The 20,936-nt window shown below is 40.4% G+C and overlaps 1 protein-coding gene across 3 annotated transcripts in view; it reads left to right on the top strand.

The window, feature by feature from the left end:
• ZNF609 (zinc finger protein 609) overlaps positions 1-20,936 on the top strand; it is a 210,248-nt gene that overhangs the window by 25,510 nt on the left and 163,802 nt on the right. The window contains exon 2 of one of the 3 annotated variants that reach the window (XM_060618303.3): positions 1,136-1,430. The exons of 1 other annotated variant lie outside the window; for it this stretch is intronic. In XM_060618303.3, coding sequence (XP_060474286.1) covers positions 1,263-1,430 — 168 coding nt within the window. In that variant the 5' untranslated portion in view covers positions 1,136-1,262. Of the gene's footprint in view, positions 1-1,135; positions 2,010-20,936 lie in introns of all 3 variants that reach the window. One more of the 3 variants, XM_060618302.3, reaches the window with a different exon arrangement.

Here is a 20,936-nt window from a genome sequence, read left to right as displayed (position 1 = left end):
ACATTGTAGGATTCATTGTGCCACCACTGGTTTGCTCTTTGTTATCTTAGGAGCTTTCTTCTGTAAATGGATGTAGAAAGCTATCCGTTGGATTTTGCTTTGCCTTCAAGAACAGAACTCTTACTCTTTCTCATAGTAATACCTGGATGGTATCTGTTGGCTTCTAGATTTTCTAGCTGGTACACTTTCCAGGTCTCATGAGTCAGGAGAGTGGAAAGTTATAAATTGACTTCTCTACCCTCCCCGCCTTTTTTTTTAGCCAATCCCTGTTTCATGTGGTAAGCCTTTGGTATTTATCAATACAGTGCCACCAGTCTTATATAAAAATGTGAAGAGTTATTTCACGTTCTGCTGTTAGGGGTTTTAGTAGTGTTGAGTCAGGGTAAAATTTTTTCGTGTGTGTCTTCATAGACATTTTAGTGAAAAGTGGGAAAGGCCACACTGAATTATGCTATTTGGAGTTCAGTAAGGCTTATTTAACTGAAATTAAGTGGGTTGATTGAGTCATCTCTCTGAGGATTGTCTCCTCTAGTTGCAATATTTGTCTTCTATCCTAATGTATTTTTCCTAGTTCTGCTTGCTTTTTTCTTTCACTCCTAATCATAATAAGACGTTTTCCCCCCAAAAGTCAAATGACAAGGAATCCATATTATGTTTAGTAAGGACAGGTCCTGTTAATAGAGGCTTATTCAGCCTTTGCAAGTCCATGTTCTGAGTCTCTGATAATTTAAGAAGAAGCAAAGACCAAGGGGGTGTGAGTAAAGTTGTGCTAGAGTTTGAATCTGTTATGTGCCAGGGCCTGTATTGATTGAGGGAGGATTGCCAGCTGGCAGTGGTGGTAGAAAGAAGTCTCTGGGGAATGGGAAACTAACTCTAGAGGTTTCCTAGTTAAGACTTAACACGGAATCTCTGGGCAATTGGAAATATTGTACTCTCCCCTAGGGAGATGGAGCGGGAATTAACTTTTCCCCTGGTCCAATGTGACTTGGTTAGAAATACAATTGAACCTGTTTGTCTTGTCCATTGTGATGTGATAGCCCCCTAGGAACAGTCTGTTTTGTGTGGGAGTTTATTTCAGGCTGTCTCCTTGCCTGTATTGTTTCCTTTAACAGCTCTTTAAATTTTCTTTTTCCAGCAATGATGTTGTCCACTGGGCATGTACTGACCAATGTGGCAGGTCTGAGAACATAGCTGAAGCTGAAAATAGGAAAGCTGGGGGCAAGGAAGAGCCTTGAATCTTGAGGTGGGACGTTGACTCTAAGATGTCCTTGAGCAGTGGAGCCTCCGGAGGGAAAGGAGTGGATGCAAACCCGGTTGAGACATACGACAGTGGGGATGAATGGGACATTGGAGTAGGGAATCTCATCATTGACCTGGACGCCGATCTGGAAAAGGACCAGCAGAAACTGGAAATGTCAGGCTCAAAGGAGGTGGGGATACCGGCTCCCAATGCTGTGGCCACACTGCCAGACAACATCAAGTTTGTGACCCCAGTGCCAGGTCCTCAAGGGAAGGAAGGCAAATCAAAATCCAAAAGGAATAAGAGTGGCAAAGACACTAGCAAGCCCACTCCAGGGACTTCCCTGTTCACTCCAAGTGAGGGGGCAGCTAGCAAGAAAGAGGTGCAGGGACGCTCAGGAGATGGTACCAATGCAGGAAGCCTGGTTGCTGCTATTGCTCCCAAGGGCTCAGAGAAGGCGGCTAAGGCATCCCGCAGTGTAGCCGGCTCCAAAAAGGAGAAGGAGAACAGCTCATCTAAGAGCAAGAAGGAGAGAAGCGAAGGAGTGGGGACTTGTTCAGAAAAGGATCCTGGGGTCCTCCAGCCAGTTCCCTTGGGAGGACGGGGTGGTCAGTATGATGGAAGTGCAGGGGTGGATACAGGAGCTGTGGAGCCACTTGGGAGTATAGCTATTGAGCCTGGGGCAGCGCTCAATCCTTTGGGAGCTAAACCGGAGCCAGAGGAAGGGGAGAATGAGTGTCGCCCGCTAAAGAAAGTCAAGTCTGAAAAGGTAAGAGGTGGCCAGATCTGGCTGCCTACTGCCAGTCAGAACTGCCCTGGACTAACCACCAAATGCTTTGTGCACTCTGTGGGAGGCTCATTAGTTTGTGGGTAATGACCAATTACAAGGTCAGAGCAGCTGGTAATGATAATGTGGTTTTGTTCCAAATTAGGGGATTCTCTACAGATTCATTAACAGCGGGCCTGGGCATTTTGGAGAATATCTATTGCCGGGGGCAGCTACTTGGTATGACTTCTAAGTCAAGTGGAGAAACTCCCACCTTGTCCTAGTCCCATCACCCTCAGACACTTGTTGCTGGAGGCCAGCATCAGCCTGTATGTGGTTTTCTCATCTTGACTGGTATTTCATCTTTAGAATTATTGATGAACTTACTAAGCTGATGATAGGCTTTCAGTGGAGAGCTGTTCTTAATGGGATAGATGGTGCTGCTGGGTTTCTGGAAGAAAAAAAGTTAAATAAGTTTCATGGCATGATATCTACCAGGTGTTCTATTGGTGTCTACCAAAGAGCAAAGCGGAAGGTAAATAAGGGAGCAGCAAGTACTGACTGTACTAAGAGGTACTTAATCAGGCCTTATGAGTTGGTGTTGTGGCTATGCATGTTTGGCCTTGAAAGAGATTCTTTGGCCACTAAGAGTATGGTTCTTGGCCAAGAATCTTCCTCATCTACTGGTAATCAAAGTGTCCAGGTGGTTTAATAGCTGCCAAACAGTGTAATGATACCTTACCTTCTGCTTGAGTTGGAAGGACAGGTGCTTACAGCCCCAGGAGGGGCTTTCCTCCTCTGGGAAGATGATCTTAGTTCATGTCTCAGGAAATAGAGCTTGCGGGGCTGGAGCAAGTAGGTGTGAGTCTGGGGTCAGCTCAGGCTGCTTTAAACTTCAGCAGCTTACAATTTCCTGCAAAGCGGCTGGCTTGGTGATGAACTCTTCACTGGCTCTTGATTTTTCTGCTTTGTGTTTGCTCACCCTGTGCTTTCAGCTGATCCCAGCAGATGCGGCATAAATTGGTTTCTCTGTAATTACATCAGCTGCAACAGGGAATACCTATTTCCATATGTAAGTGTTAATAAATAGAGGCTGGATGTGTATGTTTGTGTGGTGTTGTCCTCTCAGTGCCTGGATTCCAGTGGTAGCTTTTGCTTTCTTTGCCTTAGGTATTTTGGTCTTTGCCTCTGGCACATCTGTAGCTCTTAGCAACATCTGGGCTTCCCTAGTAACAAGGCTGTGAATTTTCTTCCACTAATAACACAATGGTTCATTCCATTTCACCAGAGGCAGCTGCCAGAGAAGCTGCCTGTTTTTAGGTGACAGATGCTATAGTCCACCTCAGAAGCGTCAAGTTCCAGCTGGCTACTGGCATGGCTCGTCCTGTGCGGGCTGTGATTTACCATTTTCTCTGGGGGGCAGATGGATAATACTGTTTTAAAGAGGCCTAGGAGCACCAGGAGTTCTTGCTTCTGTTCCAGGCCCATTAGACTGTTCCCTACATCTGGCTGCAGTAAACTCTTGCCATATATCCATGTTCATAATCATTGCTCTTCCTGTGCTGAAAAGTGGCCACTTCTGAGAATGGTCTTCATTTTCCTTTCGGTTTAGAACTTTTGAGTCATGTCACAATCATGTAGGCCCAGTAGTCCTCTACAGGTAAAAGGATTAATGATGCTGAGCTTCATGTTAGTTTTAAGTCTAAATGTCCATGGTAGTCTCCAACAGAGTAGCAAATGGAACTTATTTTCTCTTAGATGTCCAGAGACCGGTTGGGTGGCTGCCCTTCACATTATAATTGGGCTGAAAGATGCAATGTATTCAGCTAAGAAAACACCTTGGTGCCGGAGAGGTTTGCCCTTTAATAATATAACTGTGCTATATAAGGCTTGTCTCCCAAGGAGACTGAAAATGGGGCAATGGAATGAGAGAGAAAAGGGAGAGAGACTGTGGTTCGGTTTTTGGAAGAAAGATAAAATTGCTGGGAAGTACTTTTAGAAGCAGAAAGTTGCTGTGCAGTTTGATGTTACTGTAAGCCAAACCCTGGTTTCTCAATTCCTTTCCCTGTTCTTCAACCCTTCTGAACAGTTTGGTTCTGGGGGGTGCCTTTCCAAAGCCTTTTGATTGTTGAAATAATTATTTAAATAAATGTTTGGAAGTTGCTAGGAGATAAAAACACTGTGCAGAGAGAGAGTGTTTCTGGAATGGGAGGAGGGAAAGACTGAAGGGGAAAGAAGGCTAGGAGTCTTAAAGCAGAAAAGCTTTTGAGAAACAAGGACTCCAGGGTTTAGGGCATAATAGGGGCTCATTGTTTGATGATTACTCCTATAGCTTATAAGTTGAATCTGTGAAAACTTCTTTTAAGATTTTCTGTCTGAGATACGGGCTTGCCTGTGGCTTCATTGGTTTGGAATGTTCCTTCTATGTGGGGACAACCAACAGAACTAAAACAGCAAAACAGATGTTTTGACATAATCTAGGAATTATATATTCTGAACTGGGAACTATCATGAAGAAAGAAAACTCAAAATTTGGGAAGTGTCTTGACTGGTGTCAGAAGACAAATAGAGTTTGTGGTATAGGATAGAATTGTCACATGTCTCCCATTGGCTAATGAGGGAGCTTTGAGTATTCAAATTATCTGCCTCAAGACCTTCTTTCTCATCTAGGTAGGTATTTCAGGCTATGGCTGAGGGAATTACCTGTCAGCCAAGGATGTGGATTTCCCTTCATGGCATCCCACTTCAGCTCCACCACACCTTTCTCTGGCAGGGCTTTCTGTGATGTTTCCCAGAGTTCTAGGAGAGACCAGAAATGGCTCTTAGCGACTGCTGCTGCCCTAAATTGTTATTGAATACTGCTGCTCCTACTTCCTGCCAGCTGAAGAGATGGGGGAGGGAATGTTGAGGAATAAACAAGAGCCTTTCAGCTCTTGCCTGTTCCCTTGCCTTTGGTTTGATTGATAGATTGTTAAGTTAGGGATGGAAGGGGAGGTAGGGAGGAGGAAGCGTGCCTGCCTGAATGTTCCAAGCTTAGAGCTTAGTGCTTGCATTGCCAGTCTGACAGGCAAGAAGAAAAGAATTTATAAACCACAGAAGGCAGTGATGTATCTGTGCTGAGTCTGTCCTGCAGTACAGACTCTTGTGAAAGAGTCTGGGCTTAAACCAGGAATTTAAGGTGAGACTCCTTATTTTTTTCAAATCATATGAAGTAACCAGTAGGCTCTAATGGCTAGGGGATCTATAGGTTTGCAACCAGAAGCTCCCCTGGGCTCTTTGGCTGCTGTTTTTGATCTTGCAAGGTAGGAACAGTCTGCACTGTGCTTTCCCCTTGTTTGGGGTCTCAGCTTCTGCTACTCTCAGAATGTTACATGTATTACCACTCTCCCCCCACTCTCATTAGTTTAGGTTACAAAAAAAACCCAAAAAAACCATTAAGTGTGTGCTCTTTGCTCTTTCCCCCTCTGATCATGCTTGCTATCGCATCCTGTGTTCTAAGAGCATCTTCCTTTGCCCTTGGTTTTGTTTTTCCTGCCCTAGTTTATGCCTTCCAGCTCAGTTCTCTCCTGTTGCAATCTCTCATTGCCCAACCAAGGTCAGGTCTCTTTTATTCCTTCTGATCCAAGGCTTTCTCTCTTAACGCCTTCCTCCTTCAACTAGCTGTTCAATCTCAGCTATTGATGGCATAGCAGTCAGCCTTTCCTCCTGAAGCCAAATGCCCTCCAGCATTTTTCTTCATGGAAAAAATTAAAAACAAGTTGATATTTATGTGGGACAGAGATGCAACAAAGCCTGAGCTTAATTTATTTTTTCTTCAGTAGCTCTGTTTTCCATCTGGGTGTTGTAATTCAAGGAGGGCCCACAGGGAAATTATCTTGTCCAGTCTCCTCATTTTATGGAAGAACCTAAGACCAGGGAGGTCATATGACATGCCTAGGCTCTCACAGGTAGTCAGTGACAAAGCCAGGCCTAGAGACCAGGTTTTTGGTGCCCAGGTTCTTATGGCATATTGTTACTCAGGGGTTTGTTAAAAGTTTTCAACTGTCAGGAGGGCTGCTCTGTTTGCCCACTCTAAAGACTACCTTAGAAACATTGGGTGTAAATTTCCAGATACTCTTGAAATTGTTTTCATTGTTTTTTCTACTGATTTTAACATTGTAGAGGCTCAGTAAACAAAGGATCCTTGAGTGTGAGTTTCTTTGGTATGATAATGTTTGCAGAGAACTATTTCAGCTGGTGTTGAACCTATCCTATTCTATATAAAGAGGGAAAGTTACTTTTAAGCTGCTACTTTGAGCTTGGTTGTGTGTGTGTGTGTGTGTTATGTTCTGGAATATTGCATTCAAATTTCCATTGTACTCATTGAGGCATTGCCAGCTCCCTCATTATTTGCAATTGTGAGAAAGAAAAAAAACCTGGTGCTTCTTGGACCTATCACTAATAGGGAGACCTTAAATGTATTGTAGATATTAACTGTTTTGAAAAGACATGATATACTGTTGGATACCATTATTCATTTGGTACATTAATCGAGTGCATTTTATTTTTATTTATTTAAAAGATTTTTAATTGAAGAATAGTTGACACTTTGAGTGCATTTTAGATTCCAGGTATTGTGCTTGTTGCTGGGTACATATAGTGAATAAACAGAAGATTCCTGCTCTTTGAACCTTACAGTTTACCATCTACAGTAGAGTTCTTAAATATATGGCCCATAAAACCATGTGTATCACATCACCTGAGTGTCAAAAATGCAGATTCGTGGACCCAACCCCAGTTCTGCTAAGTAAGTTTTAGGGTCTCTCCAGATAATTGTTACATACTTAAACATTTGAGAACCATTGTGAATTTTCTTTATAAGGGGGGTATTGGACACCACTTTTGACTTAAGACACCAGCCTTCTTTCTAAATTTAAATTTCACATAAACTCTGGAGCCAGACTACCTGGTGTGTATCCCAGCTCTGCCACTTATTAACTGAGTGTTCTTAATCAAGTTACTTAACTGTTCTACCTCCATTTTTTTCTTCTGCAAAATGAGGAAAACAATAGTTCATAGGGTTGTTGTGAGATTAAACTACTGAATTCATATAAAACACTTTGAACAGTGATTAGCATTCAGTAGGAAGCCCTGAAATAAATACTGAATTCGTAGGAAGCATTCCGTAAATGTTAGAAAAAGAAAAAAACATGATTTAAGTTAAAATATGTCTCAGTATGCCCTAGGCAATAATGGGCTGAAATACAATAACATTCCACCTGTATAGGAAGCCCAGTATAAATAGATAAACATATTGGCTAAGATTTTGAGCACTGTGCTCAGAAGTTCCAAGCCTAGGTTGGGGAATTTTCATGCTGGTGATGTGTTCTAAAGCCCCTGGTGTTTATAGTAGGGGTTGGAGAAGGAGGGGGACCAAAAATTGGCTTCAAAAGATCTTGAAGTAGCCTGTTGAATTTCATTATTTCATATAAATTGAGTTCCTTTCTGGCCATATCCCTGATGTGGGATTGGGTTTTTTGGATAAATGTTATTGTGGGTTTGCCAGCACGCGCGATCTTGTGTATGCTGGAAGAGCACTAAATGCTTTTTGTTTCTACACAAGAGTGCATGGAAAATCTAAGTCCTAGTTCTTAATCTTCCTCCCCTAGTGTGAACTTGTATTTTTGCCATTTGGGTATAAGAGCTTTTACCAGCAGAGCTCATCCAGGGAGGCAGCAGGGCTTGGGCTTTCAGGCTGGAGGTGGCAGTAACATACACAGCTGAGATCCTGCCACTGCTGGCTGTCTGAGCCCTCCTCTCTGTGGTTTTCACTCTTCAAGCCATGCTTGAGTAACCCGCCTCCAGAGCTGCTGACAGGGCCGTGTTCAGAGGCCTTGGAAATTACACTGTTCATTTCCTTATCATCCCCTGACCTGCAGTGCAGAGCCTTCTGGTGCAGGAACAAGGCAGAAAAAAATCCAGACGGCTCCCAGCCAGCATGTGTCAAGGGCTACAAAGAAGGAAATTGGACTTGCTCACTTCAAAACCGTGGGGTTAGGCTTTGATTTTTGGTTCCTGCCGAGAGTTATTTGTGTGTGTGCGCGCATGTTCTATCTCTGTGTATATGTATAGAATGAGGCTGTGCATGGCAAAGCTGTAGAAGAGGAGCATCTGAAAGTAGAGAGCAAAGGGAAGATTGCTTTTCTCTTCAGTTAATTTCCCAGTTGTGCCATTGGGATGGGCCTGGAAGGATTAACATCAGGAAGGTGCCAGGCCATATTAATGTTTTAAAATATATTTCTCTTGGTACAGTTTAGTCATGGTTGACAGCACCCACCCAAGTAAGAAGCTTCCCTGGCTGGCTGAGGAGACATTTTTAACAAATCCTATGCCTGAAGTCATTCATCCTAGATGACATTGACATAATCAATGTTGAAGCTCCCTAAGAAAGGATAGACTTTGGGTTAGTCTTGGGTAAGGGGAATAGCTCTTTTGAGATGGAGGATAGTATGACAAAAAAGAGAAGAAATTTATAGCATTTAGAGATTTTCTGTTTATAGGGCAAAATTCTATTACATTTTTAGAAGCTGTCCTCGATTTTTTAGTATTATAAAACAGTCCACCTCCTTTTTCTTTTGGCGTTTCTCTTGCCCTAGGATACCCAAAGGAAATACTTTTAGGCAGAAGAAGTAAAATGTGGATGGTAAGAGGCTCTTGAGCAGAATTTACAATCATTCTGTTCTTAATTTTCCTTTTTCTGGATATCTACTGCCTTAATGTCATTGGTGATATTAGAACCTTTGTGAAGTGGGGGGAAAAAAAGAAGTATTTCAGCTTTCAGACCTTGGAGGTTTTTTTAAATCCTAAGTGTCTCTCTTGTTAGAAGTACTCTGTAGAGAAGTGTTTTCACATGAGAAAGTGATAGCTTAGGTGAGAGGGGATTGCTTCCTTTTACTTTCTAAAGCAGTAGTCCCCTGTACCAGCAGCTGCAGAGCAGCCGGCAACTTGTTAGAAATGCAAATATCAGAGCCCATTCCAATCTCCCAAATCAAAAACCCTGGGGTTGAGGCCCAGCAATTTGTATTTCAACATTAGCTCTTTCTTTGACTATGATACTAAATTTGAGATCTGTTGTAGGTCTGTTGATCTCTGCTGTTGTAGAGCACCTTCCCCCTCTTAATAGTGAGGAGCAAATTGGAAGGAATACCTAAGGGTTTGGGACTTTGAGAGCAGTAGAGGTATTTAAAATATTTAACTTTTCCAAGCTTTTCTCCTCTGTAATATAGAAGTGAATAATAGTACTGATCTTATTGTGAAGATGAGGTCAGATAAAGCACAAAAGCAATCAGCACAGTGCCTAGCATAGAGTAACTACTCAATAAATGTTAACTATTGCTGATACTGCTACTAGGTATGAGGTGCAAGGTCATTGTGAAATTAAGATGCAAGGATATCTTTAGTGACTTTAAAGAATTAACTCCCTGGTGGTTTTAGAAAGGAATGAGTTGATGATCGCTTGTATTCTAACTCCTGATTTCTAGGAAGGCTTGAGGAGAGATTGATTAAGAGCATTTGGAGCTATTGAAGTTTGGAGTTACACTGTTTGATTAGTTTAGAAGCATTTGTTGAACTCCTTTTGGTACAGGGCTGATCTCAGGTTGTAGAACCATGGCTCTTAGCTGTTTCCCATTAAAATCAGAGTTGTGTTTTTGTTTTGTTTTGTTTTAATATATACTCAGGCCTTCTGAACCATTTTTTCAGGATTGAAATGAATGTAACATTGCTTTAGTTTAGAAAGTTTTTTTCCTTCTTTTAATCCATAAGAAGTGCAGATTTCAGCCTTTTGAAGGAATTAGAACTATAGGTAGTCTGAACAGGCAGGAGAAGAATAAGGATTAAGATACTTCTTTTTGTAGACTTGTCACTAGCTGCAGGAAATAAAAAGGCAGTTCCTAGATTTTTGGTAGAGGTCAGTTTTTAACCTGAAATGTTGTCCATTGGGAGAGTATAATTTGTGCCTGAAAAATACACTAATGGAGTATTTTTTTTTTTATTTTTTTTTTCAACGTTTTTTTATTTATTTTTGGGACAGAGAGAGACAGAGCATGAACGGGGGAGGGGCAGAGAGAGAGGGAGACACAGAATCGGAAACAGGCTCCAGGCTCCGAGGCATCAGCCCAGAGCCTGACGCGGGGCTCGAACTCACGGACCGCGAGATCGTGACCTGGCTGAAGTCGGACGCTTAACCGACTGCGCCACCCAGGCGCCCCAATGGAGTATTTTTAAATTTTAGATTATTGGATTTTAGCCATAGTAGCCAATACTAGATTGTGTTTAGATGAGCCAGACCTGGTCATTAAATTTTTTCTTGGTCTTTTTAGTTTAAGCTATAAATGATGTAACATTATTAGTTTCACGTGTATGACATATTCAGTATTTGTATATGATGCAAAATGATCACCACAGTAAGTCTAGTTAAAGTTAACATCCATAACTACATATATTTACAAAATTTTTTCTTGCAATGAGAACTTTCAAGATATATGCTACTACTTTTACATATGCAATACAGTATTATTTTATTAATTTTTTTGTGTGTTTATTTTTGAGAGAGAGAGAGAGAGGGAGACACATAATCTAAAGCAGGCTCCAGGCTCTGAGCTATCAGCACAGAGCCAGATGCAGGGCTCAAAACCATGAATTGTGAGATCATGACCTGAACCGAAATCAGAGGCTTAACTGACTGAGCCACCCAGGCACCCCTGCAGTACAGTATTACTAGCTATGGTCACCATGCCATACATTAATTATATCTCCATAGCTTATTCATTTCAACTCCTTTTCACCCTCTCCTCACCCCTTACCTCAGGCAACCATCAGTCTATTCTCTGTATCTATGAGTTTGAGTGTTTGTTTAGATTCCACATATAAGTGAAATCATACAGTATTTATCTTTTTTTTTTTTAACTTATTTATTTTGAGAGCCAGAGAGAGAGAGAGAGAATGAGCACACACAAGCAGGGGAGGAACAGAGAGAGAGGGGGAGAGAGAATCCCATGCTGGCTCTGCACTGTCACTGCAGAGCCCAACTTGGGACTCGATCCCACAAACCGTGAGTTCATGAGCTAAGCTGAGATCAAGAGTCAGACACTCAACTGACTGAGCCATCCAGGCACCCCTGTATTTTTCTGACTTATTTCACTTAGCATAGTGCTCTCAAGGTCCCTCCATGTAGCTGCAGATAGTAAGATTTCATTCTTTTTTATGAATGAAAGATACTCCATTTTATTTACATATACATATACCGCATTTTCTTTAATCATCCATTGATGGACATTAGGTTGTTTCCATGTCTTGGTGATTGTAAATAATGCTGCAGTGAACATGGGGATACATGTATCTTTTCAAATTAGTGATTTTGTTTTCTATAACACCAACACTTGTTATTTCTTGCCTTTTTTTAAATTTTTTTTTTAAGTTTATTTATTTTGAGAGAGGCTGAGAATGAGAGCAGGGGAGGGGCAGAGAGAAAGGAAGAGAAAGAATCCCAAGTAGGCTCTGCGCTAAGAGTGTCAACTGACCCAGGGCTCAAACTCATGAACTGCGAGATTATGACCTGAGCTGAAATCAAGAGTCAGTGCTCAACTGACTGAACCACACAGACGCCCCATGGTTTGGTTTGGTTTGGTTTTTTACAATTTTTGTTGTTGTTGTTTGTTTGTTTGAGAGAGGCAGAGAGAGAGGGAGGCAGAGGATCCAAAGCAGGCTCTGTGCAGACAGCAGAGAGCCTGATGCAAGTCTCAGACTCACAAACCGTGAGATCAGGACCTGAGCTGAAGTGAGATGCTTAACTGACTGAGCCACCCAGGAGCCCCTGCCTTTTTAATAATAGCTATTCTAACAGGTGTGAGGTCATGATTTAATATGGTTTTGATTTGCATTTCCCTGATGATTAGTGACATTGAAGATCTTTTCATGTACCTGTTGGCCATCTGTATGTTTTCTCTTGGCCTCTGTTTTTGTTTAGTAATGGGTTCTTTCCATTACAAGTTTTTTGTAAACTGGTACCTAACTCACTCAACTCAGAGTTGATATTTCCTGTTAGATATGTTTCTTCAGAAGTAAAGCACTTACGCCTGTATCTGAATCAAAGCTTAGTGAAAGGTACAGAGAGTAGAGTAGAAAGGAGGTGTATGTACTCATCATACACCAAGCAAAATAATACGAGGTTAGAGAAATTAACATTCAGGCTGAAGAGTCTTTTAGTGTGGAAGCTTCTCAACTGGAGGTGCATATCAGAGTCACTTTAGAGTGACTAAAAAAGTAAAAGTCCCCTGCTGAAGTAAAACCTTTAGGGCTGGGAACCCCAAACATGTACTTTTTTTTTTTTTTAACTTTAACAGATGATTTTATCGTACCTCTTGTTAAAAGCCACTGTCATTGTAGAAGTTGACCCTGGTTTTTTGCCATTTCCAGATGGAGCTATGCACTACACTTTAGATATATGATTCTCAAGTGTTTTTCATCATGCTCAAGATTCTCCTCCAACTCTCCTTTTTCATTTCTCAGTCATTGTGTTAGGTTCAATCAGTTAGGAATACAGTTAGAATGACTCTAAGTTCTTGTTACCCCCTTAATTAGGAGAACTAATTACTGAGTTTCTCATAGTTATAGATTTTAAGTGAGAACATCCGTATCATTGTTACTGATTCAATTTTAAATTATTCCAGAATTTTTAAGGCAAATTTGAGCAAAATTCTTAAGACTAGATTTGGCATTTGACTATTTGTGATATTTTTAAAAACATAAATTAGAAGGGAGCAGAAGACAGGTTTAGATAATCTAAACTTATTGCTAATATAAAAGCAGTTTATTTCCTTCATTCCTTCCTTCTTCCTCTCCCCCCTCCCTTTCCTTCCTTTGAGAAAGAGCATAAGCTGGGGAGGGGCAAAGGGAGAGAGACAATCTGAAGCAGGCTCCAAGCCCATCTTGTAGCCCAACTCAAGGCTTGATAGCAACCCGTGAGATCATGACTAGAGCCGAAATTAAGAGTCAGATGCTTGCCAACTAAGTGCTCCAGTTTATTTTCTAATCTGTTTCTGAATGTATTTCTGTGCTTATTAATTAGACGATAGGTGTCCCTAATTTTCTGGAAATTCATGGTACCCCAAAATAATGCAGCTATCCAATTAAGACCTTATTCCTGAGCATGTTTCTGGACACACTGATTTTAAACATGTTGTTTTTAGAAGACCAAGCATCACCTCACATAAATAGAAGTCTCCTCTAAGTTATTTCCTTTTTTTTTTTTTTTTCTTTATACTGCATACTACTTATTTGAAATCAAGAAGAGAATTAAATGTTTTTGTGTATAAGGTATTTCCCTGCTGGGATTTTAAGTCTCTGAGGAAGAATAATTAGAGTGCTACAGTTGCTTTCAGAGATGAACACATATTTGAATATGCTGCAAATTCAGTTCAGAACATTATGGAATGCCATATTTTGGCCAGAATTATAATTATGTGACCTTAAATTCCCATACAATAAAATTTAAAATGTGGTTTTGAGTACTAGCACATGTATTACCTATGCTTTCTGAATTTACATTAATCTCTACTTTAGATGGATCCTTTTAGGTCTTGGAGTATTTAAAATACATATACCACTGAATAGGAAGAGAAAAAATGGCAAATGTGGGGAAGAAGTCATCATACGATGTGACTACACATTTATATACAGCATATTAGACTAGATCTTAAATCCGTCAGTATGCAGATTCCTAAACATCTGGTAGAGTGTCTGTTTGAGATAAAATATGCCATAAGGCATTTTTCATTTTGCTTATACATATGTGCTTCGATTGAGAATGTGGAGACTTGAAATCAAACAAGCTGATTGCTTATAACAATTTCAGAAAGAGGTTGAGAAAATTTTTAATTTTTGTTTATGTCTGATATCTGTCCTATCCTTTCCCATCTCTTACAAGGATCAGGTTCTAAAGTCTGGGTATGAAGTACTTGGTCAGAAAATACTCGTAAAATCACTTAGTATGACACCATGTTGGGAGATTGACATACTGGTTTCATAAATTCAACACAGTTTTTTTTCCATCATTGAAACAAACCATTATTTTTTTGTTGAGGTCTCATGTAAAACCTGGCTTGTGTTTACGGACTGTATTGATGAAGTGTATTTGTAACTAGAGTTACCCTAATCCTGGCTAAGTACTTACACTATGAGAAGCACATGGGATTGGAAACCAGATAAGTGAACGGCTGTTCAAGTCTACCATCTCTGGCTCGCTCCAGAGTGTATACTCAATGACTGGAATAACCAAGAGGCCTATACCATTGAAATTGTTCTTTCTTTTCTTTTAATTGCCAGCCACATAAAGTTTTTTGATTACCACATTTGTGGTAAATGTATATATCCAGTTATCTATTTAGTGTACCAAATTATTTTATGGCAGAGGAAATCTTGGGGTCTAGATTTCTCTATGTAGTGGAGATTCATAGGTCCTTGGATTGAATCCAGCTTAATACAATGATTATTCTCTTGTAGCATTTACTTTTCAAGTCTAACTTTAATGTTCTTCATACCCACAAATTCTTTCTTTTTAAGTTCCCTTGATCAGTGAAGAAATAGTCCATTTCTATATGGTAGTCTCAAGTCTTAGCCTTGAATTAAACAAGAATTATTTTATAGGCAAACTGAAGAACAAAGCTATTCTCTTCTTACCGACATAAATATCCCTGAGCCTAGTCTCTCTTAAGCTTAGTGTCTTTGATGACGTCTTTGCGGTACGCTACCTTCTGTCCTTTTCTGACTTTGAGCTAGAATCTAAACCATGCTTTTTAAAACAGCATGTTGTTTTAATTATTTTTTGTTATTTCTGAGAATCCTGTCTTAACGAAGTGGGATTATATTTAGTTAGGCAGATTTAGAGAGGTCTTTTCTTCCTCCTCCCCCGTTGAAAATAAGTAACCAGGAAAACATAACCATTTGGGGGGGTACCTGGCTGGCTCAATCTGTGGAGCATGGGACTCTTGATCTTGGAGTTGTGGGTTCAAGCCCCCACAGTAGGTGTAGAGATTACTTAAAAATAAAATCCTTTAAAAAAAAAAAAAAAAAAAAAGGACCATTTTTTATGTTCTACATGGGCATCCATCATGGTCTGGGCACAGCATTGGTTGTATCAAGAAAACTATTATACTATTGACAATGAGGTTTTACCCATACTTTGAAATTGCTATTAAGCTACTGCTTAGCTACTGCTTAGAGATGGCACTGCTTAGAGATGTGGTATACCTTATTTGAAGGCTTGATGCCCATGCTATGCTTTTAGCTGTACACTAGTGGCAGCTCTTGGACAGAACATAGTTTATAAAATGCCCAAGAGGACAGGTTAAACAGAAGTTTTCATGTTAAAGAGCTAAATAAAAATGATTCTGGGTGTAGGCCAATACATCGCTGAGAAAGAAGAGAAGTACCGTTTGCCTCTACCTAGGAAGCAGTTTGGGCAGGGCAAAGCTCCCAGAAATGGACATTCTAAACTTACTGACTTGGGAAGTTCTGGGTTTTGCCCCTTAGCCTTTGTGAAATGGAGCTTCTTTTCAGAACGGGTAATAGATGTGGAACAGACTTAAAGTCTTAAAATAATGCCACTTCCCTACCCTCTAAACACTCCCTTAGAACTAAACAGGTAAGTGTCCTCAGATGTCACACAGAGGCAAAGATTAAGTGTTACTTAGGACCCAAGTTAGGTAGAGCTGTCCCTAGCATCTGCTATCTGCTAGATAGTGACATGAAGTGGCATTGAGAGCAAAGTCTGGGAAGATGGAAAACAATACAATGACATTTTCATATTTGTCCAAAATTTTCAGGTTTTTCATTTGTTTTTATTCCCTAGTCACATTTCATCCACTATTTCATATCTAATAACCCAAGTCAGGAGAAAAGGGCCAGCAAATCCACTTTAATCCTTCCCATTCCCTTGCCCCCATAAAGCTTTGATACTGGTGAAAGCTTGTCGAAAAAAACTGGTGACAGCGTGAGAGGTATGTTTGGAAGTTAGTGGCAGTGAAGAGATAGTGGGGTTGGGCTTTGTGATGTGGGGAATGAGTGCTTGAAAGTAAACTTTGGTGGTTTGTTTTTATTTTTAACAACAACAAACAAATATTTGTACTTTCCTTACCAAGCATTTACTTGCTCTTAGTAAGACAATGGCAAATGACTGGTTTATCTTTAGAAATGGTTATGACTAGGGATTTGAGATTAGGATAGATTTGAGATTAGGGTAGATTAGGAGTTGATAGGAAGTGATGGTGTCTTTGGCCTACATACCTCCCAAGAAACAAAAACACAGTACTTAAAAAAAAAAAAAAAAAAAAATGTTTGTTTAGTTTTGAGAGAGAGAGGCAGAGAATTCCAAGCAGTCTCCTCACTGCCAGTGCAGAGCCCGATGCAGGGCTCGAACTCCCAAACTGTGAGATCGTGACCTGAGCCAAAACCAAGAGTCAGACGCTTAACTTGACTGAGCCATCCACCGGGTGCCCTCCAAAAACAGTACTTTTAAAGGAAACTTAGATTTTAGTGTGGTGCTCACTTAGTAAAAATTATCTTTAAAAAAAAAAAAAAGATTTTATTTTTAAGTAATCTCGACACCTGCCATGAGATTTGAATTTATAACCCCAAGATCAAGGGTCACATATTCTATTGACTGAGCCAGCCAGGCATCCCTAAAAATGATCTTTTCTTAAATATACTTTTATTGATCTTATCTTAGGGATGGTTCCTTCCCACATTTCTCCTGCTTGTGTGTTCTGTATCTTTCAAAACCATTTCCACGGGGCGCCTGAGTGGCGCAGTCGGTTAAGCGTCCGACTTCAGCCAGGTCACGATCTCGCGGTCCGTGAGTTCGAGCCCCGCGTCAGGCTCTGGGCTGATGGCTCGGAGCCTGGAGCCTGTTTCCGATTCTGTGTCTCCCTCTCTCTCTGACCCTTCCCCGTTCATGCTCTGTCTCTCTCTGTCCCAAAAATAAATTAAAAAAACGTTGAAAAAAAAAATTAAAAAAAAAACAAAACCATTTCCAAAGTTCAGAGAACCTGGCTGGCTCAGTCAGAGAAGTGTGTGACTCCTGATCTCGGGGTTGTGAGTTGAAGCCCCATGTTGGGTGTAGAGAATACTTAAAAAAAATATTTTTTTTCCAAAGTTCATTTTGCATTCTACTGAACAATAAGTCCAATGGGGCATACAGTCGAGTAGGAGAGATAGAATGGAAGCAAATAATCACATGCATATCAGGGTAGGTGCAGAGAAAATATCCATGAAAAGGTTTGAGTAAATATCTGAAGGATGAATAGTAGCTAATTTGGAGGAGAGAGTTAAATGATGAACAACTAAGTAGAAAAGTTCCTTAAGGTCTGGAGGTCATGAGAAAGAATTGGAAATATAAAGATTTAGGAGTTATTAATATGAACCAGTAAATTGTAACTGATGCCATACAACTGGATGAGCTTACCCGGGGAGAACATGTCTGTTGAATGAGATGAAAAGAGGGCCCAGGATAGGTCCTTGAGGAACACCGAGAAGGTACTAACTTAAATGGCATGTTAAGAAGTGCTTCCCTGTGAAATGGAGAGCATGCAAAACTACAACGGGAACACATGTCTACAAAAACATTTAAAAAATCCCCTGAAAGGTAGTCTAGAACTTGCTTGGTTCTATAGTCAGATTTGGTGTACTGGCTTGAGTCATGCTTTAAGGGAAAGTTCCTTTCTTGTGCTACTTGTAAACAGTGAAGGTAATCTTTGTTTTTCTTACTTTAACCACTTCCCATATTTTTTCTGCTTTTTGCTGTCTCTTCCAAATCAGTCTCAACTTCCATAAATTTTACATAATTATAAAGCATAGACTTTGTAATTAGATTTGTATTTGCATCTCAGCACTTAATAGATGTGGAATCTTGCAAAATTACCTCTGAATGTCACTTTTCTTAAATTTTATATGGATTAAAAGTATACTGTAAATGCATAGTATATGATTATCTAGTAGTTGTAGGCCAGCAACAAATGTGTGTACCGTTTTCTTTTCTCTTCCTTGGAACCTCTCTTGCATTTCTAGGCAGGTGAGTTTTTTCATCTGTGATCACTGAGGCTCTGTCTTACCTCCTTATGGCATCATGTAATAGCAGCTTTTCTACTAAGTAAAGGAGTTTTGCATTTCAAAGTCCTTTCTAGAGAGGAAACACAAGAGAGTTTCTGCATTGTTGTAATCTACAGATTTTAGTAAGAGCACCGTTGGCATTTGGGACTAGGTAATTTGTTGTGGGGGGCAGTCTTGTGTATAGTAGGATGTTTAGCAGCATCCTTGCCTTTACACACTTGATGCCAGTAGCATTTTCCCTAAATCGAGGCAACCAGAAATGTCTACAAACGTTGTCCTATGTCCTCTAGAGAGCAAAAATCTCCATTTGAGAACCATTTGCTAAAACGCTGTTTCCTGTTGCGTTACTTACACAACAGTGTATGTTCATGAAAATGGAGGGAGTTGTATATATAAAATATACAGTTTTCTGTTGTGAATGTTATGTTTCCACAAAACAAAGTGTTTTCACCAAAGGCAATAGAGAACCAGGCTGTAACCCATAATGATATCTATCTAGATTTTCACTCCTCTCCCTCAGTCTCTAAAAGGTGAGGAGAAAGGATACATGGTAGGATGGAAAGGCATCAAAAAATAGTCTGAAAATCTGGCATCCAGATATCTCTATTCAGCTCCTAGCCAATAGGGTGTGGAATTATATCTAGGAAAATCTCTTTTACAAGATTTTCAGAAATAAGTTCTGGACACAGGACAGAGTTGAAATATCAGCAAAACAGGTATTTTCCCTCCCACCCACTCTGCTATTCTGTGACAGCAAAGGAAGAGGATTGCTTTATTTTTGTCACTTCAACTCTTATGACCCCTTTCTTGATGGTCACTGAAGTTATTTCTCAAAGTGTTTGCTTTTACCTTTAATATAAAGTCTTTCAGGGGTTCCTGGGTGGCTAAGTCATTAAGCCTCTGGCTTCGGCTCGGGTCATGCATGATCTCACGGTTTGTGAGTTTGAGTCCCACATTGGGTGAGCTTGAGGCCGGCTTTGGGTGAGCATGAGCCCCACTTCAGGTAAACATGAGCTTTGCTTTGGGTGAACCCCTCTTCTCCCTGTCTCCCTCCCTCTCCCCTTCTTCTCTCCCCTCCCCCTCCCTCTCCTCTGTCTCCCTCTCTCCCTCTCTCTCTCTCTCTCTCTCTCTCTCTCTCTCTCTGTCTCCTGCTCACTTGTACCCCTCCTCAAAAAAATATATAAAATCTTTCAGTTTTTATCTTCTTTGTATGGAAGGGTAGAATGTCCTTCTGTATTAGGTGACATTGCTCCCTGAGAATATAGTCTCCAGAGAAGTCTTTGGATAGGACCCAAGCTGAAAGCAATAGGTTAAGTAACACACCTCATTGTCTTGTGAGGAGTCCAAGAAAAGATACTGTTTTGAAGTTTGAAAGATCCTGTAAAGAGAGGGCAGGCCTTGGGCCAGACAGCCTTTGAGGTGGTAAAAACCAACTGAGCTCATAAACAAGAACTGGCATGTGCCAACAGAGTCACTCATCCTGGCTCCAAAGTTGGCTGAGGAGAGAAAAGTGTGGAAGGCTCTGTAAGTGGAAGGATTGTTCTTGGCTTTGGCCGTAGGTTGACTGGAAATAGAGCAGGGAGGGAGCTTGGACCTGGTCTTTGAGGTCTGGGCATTGCCCTGAGAGGAAGAGTTTTTTCCCCCTTCCTTTTCTTGTTTTGTTTTATTTTTTTCCCTCCTTCTTTCTTAGTATTAACATTTCAAGGTACAGGAAATAGTTGGATATTGAGTGTTTTACAACTCTTCTAGAACAGGCTATTAGTATTCTGGTCTGCTAAAACGAAAGCCAGAAGGGATTTCACTAGGTAGAATCAGGGCTCATAACTTTTATGAAGGTGCCCTAAACAAGGAACCCTCAGTTTATTTGGAAGTGTTTTAAGTTTTACTAAAATCCAATCATTGCCAGCATGGTTTTTTAAAGAAGATAGACAGCCATGGTGGCTAAACCAAGGAGATCAGTAAGATCTGAAGTTGGCAGCCGAGTGAAACAGCTGAGAACAAAAGAGAGAGCATTGGTATGGGAAAGAGGTACAACTATGCCTCTGGACCCCTGTCCCCTCATTATTCTTTACTGACCCTGGCAACTGCCAAAGCTTGCTCAATAGGGTTGTGGGCTGGGGATTGTTTCTTAATCCCTGTACGAGAGTACCAAGATTCAGCTGCGTTATCTATGCTCTGAGCCTCTGGCACTTGGCTAAGGCACTTGCTGAGGCATCTGGTGACTATAGACAAAAGCGTATTTTGTCAGAGAAAAGATTGGGGCAAAGTACAAGCATTGTTATCTCTGATGCCCTCAGGGTAAACTGTCTACTTGGCAAGTGACTGTCTTGACCTTGTGAATTATAGCAACGTTTCCACTTGGTTTTATGTTTCTTTGAGATTATTTTCTATCAGTGAAGTTTGAGCATTTAGGTGTTAAATGCTACTCTTGAAAAAAAACTATTAATCTTTTAAAAGTTTTAAATATCATAAAAGTAATAAGTGTTTTATTAAAAATGTGGAAAATGCAGAAAGTTAAAAGGAAGAACAGAAAAATCATATTTAGTTCTATCATTTTCTTAGCAGAATAATTTCTTTAATGTTGTGAATCTGGCTAGATTATTGGTTCAGGATTGGCTTGGACATCATCTATACCTCATGAATCTCAACTCTGTTCCCTTAAGCTTATTTAATTTTCCCACTAGGGAACTGACCTGGTCTGGCCTTGCTTGGCTAGGTTTTATTACATTTGATGAAATCTCACCCTGGAGTATGAAACTCTGTCATCCATATTTAAATTTTTTATAA

Source organism: Panthera onca, chromosome B3, assembly GCF_046562875.1.
Source record: "Panthera onca isolate mPanOnc1 chromosome B3, mPanOnc1 haplotype 2, whole genome shotgun sequence".
Classification (NCBI taxonomy): Eukaryota; Metazoa; Chordata; class Mammalia; order Carnivora; family Felidae; genus Panthera; species Panthera onca.
This window is presented reverse-complemented; position numbering and strand designations above follow the sequence as displayed.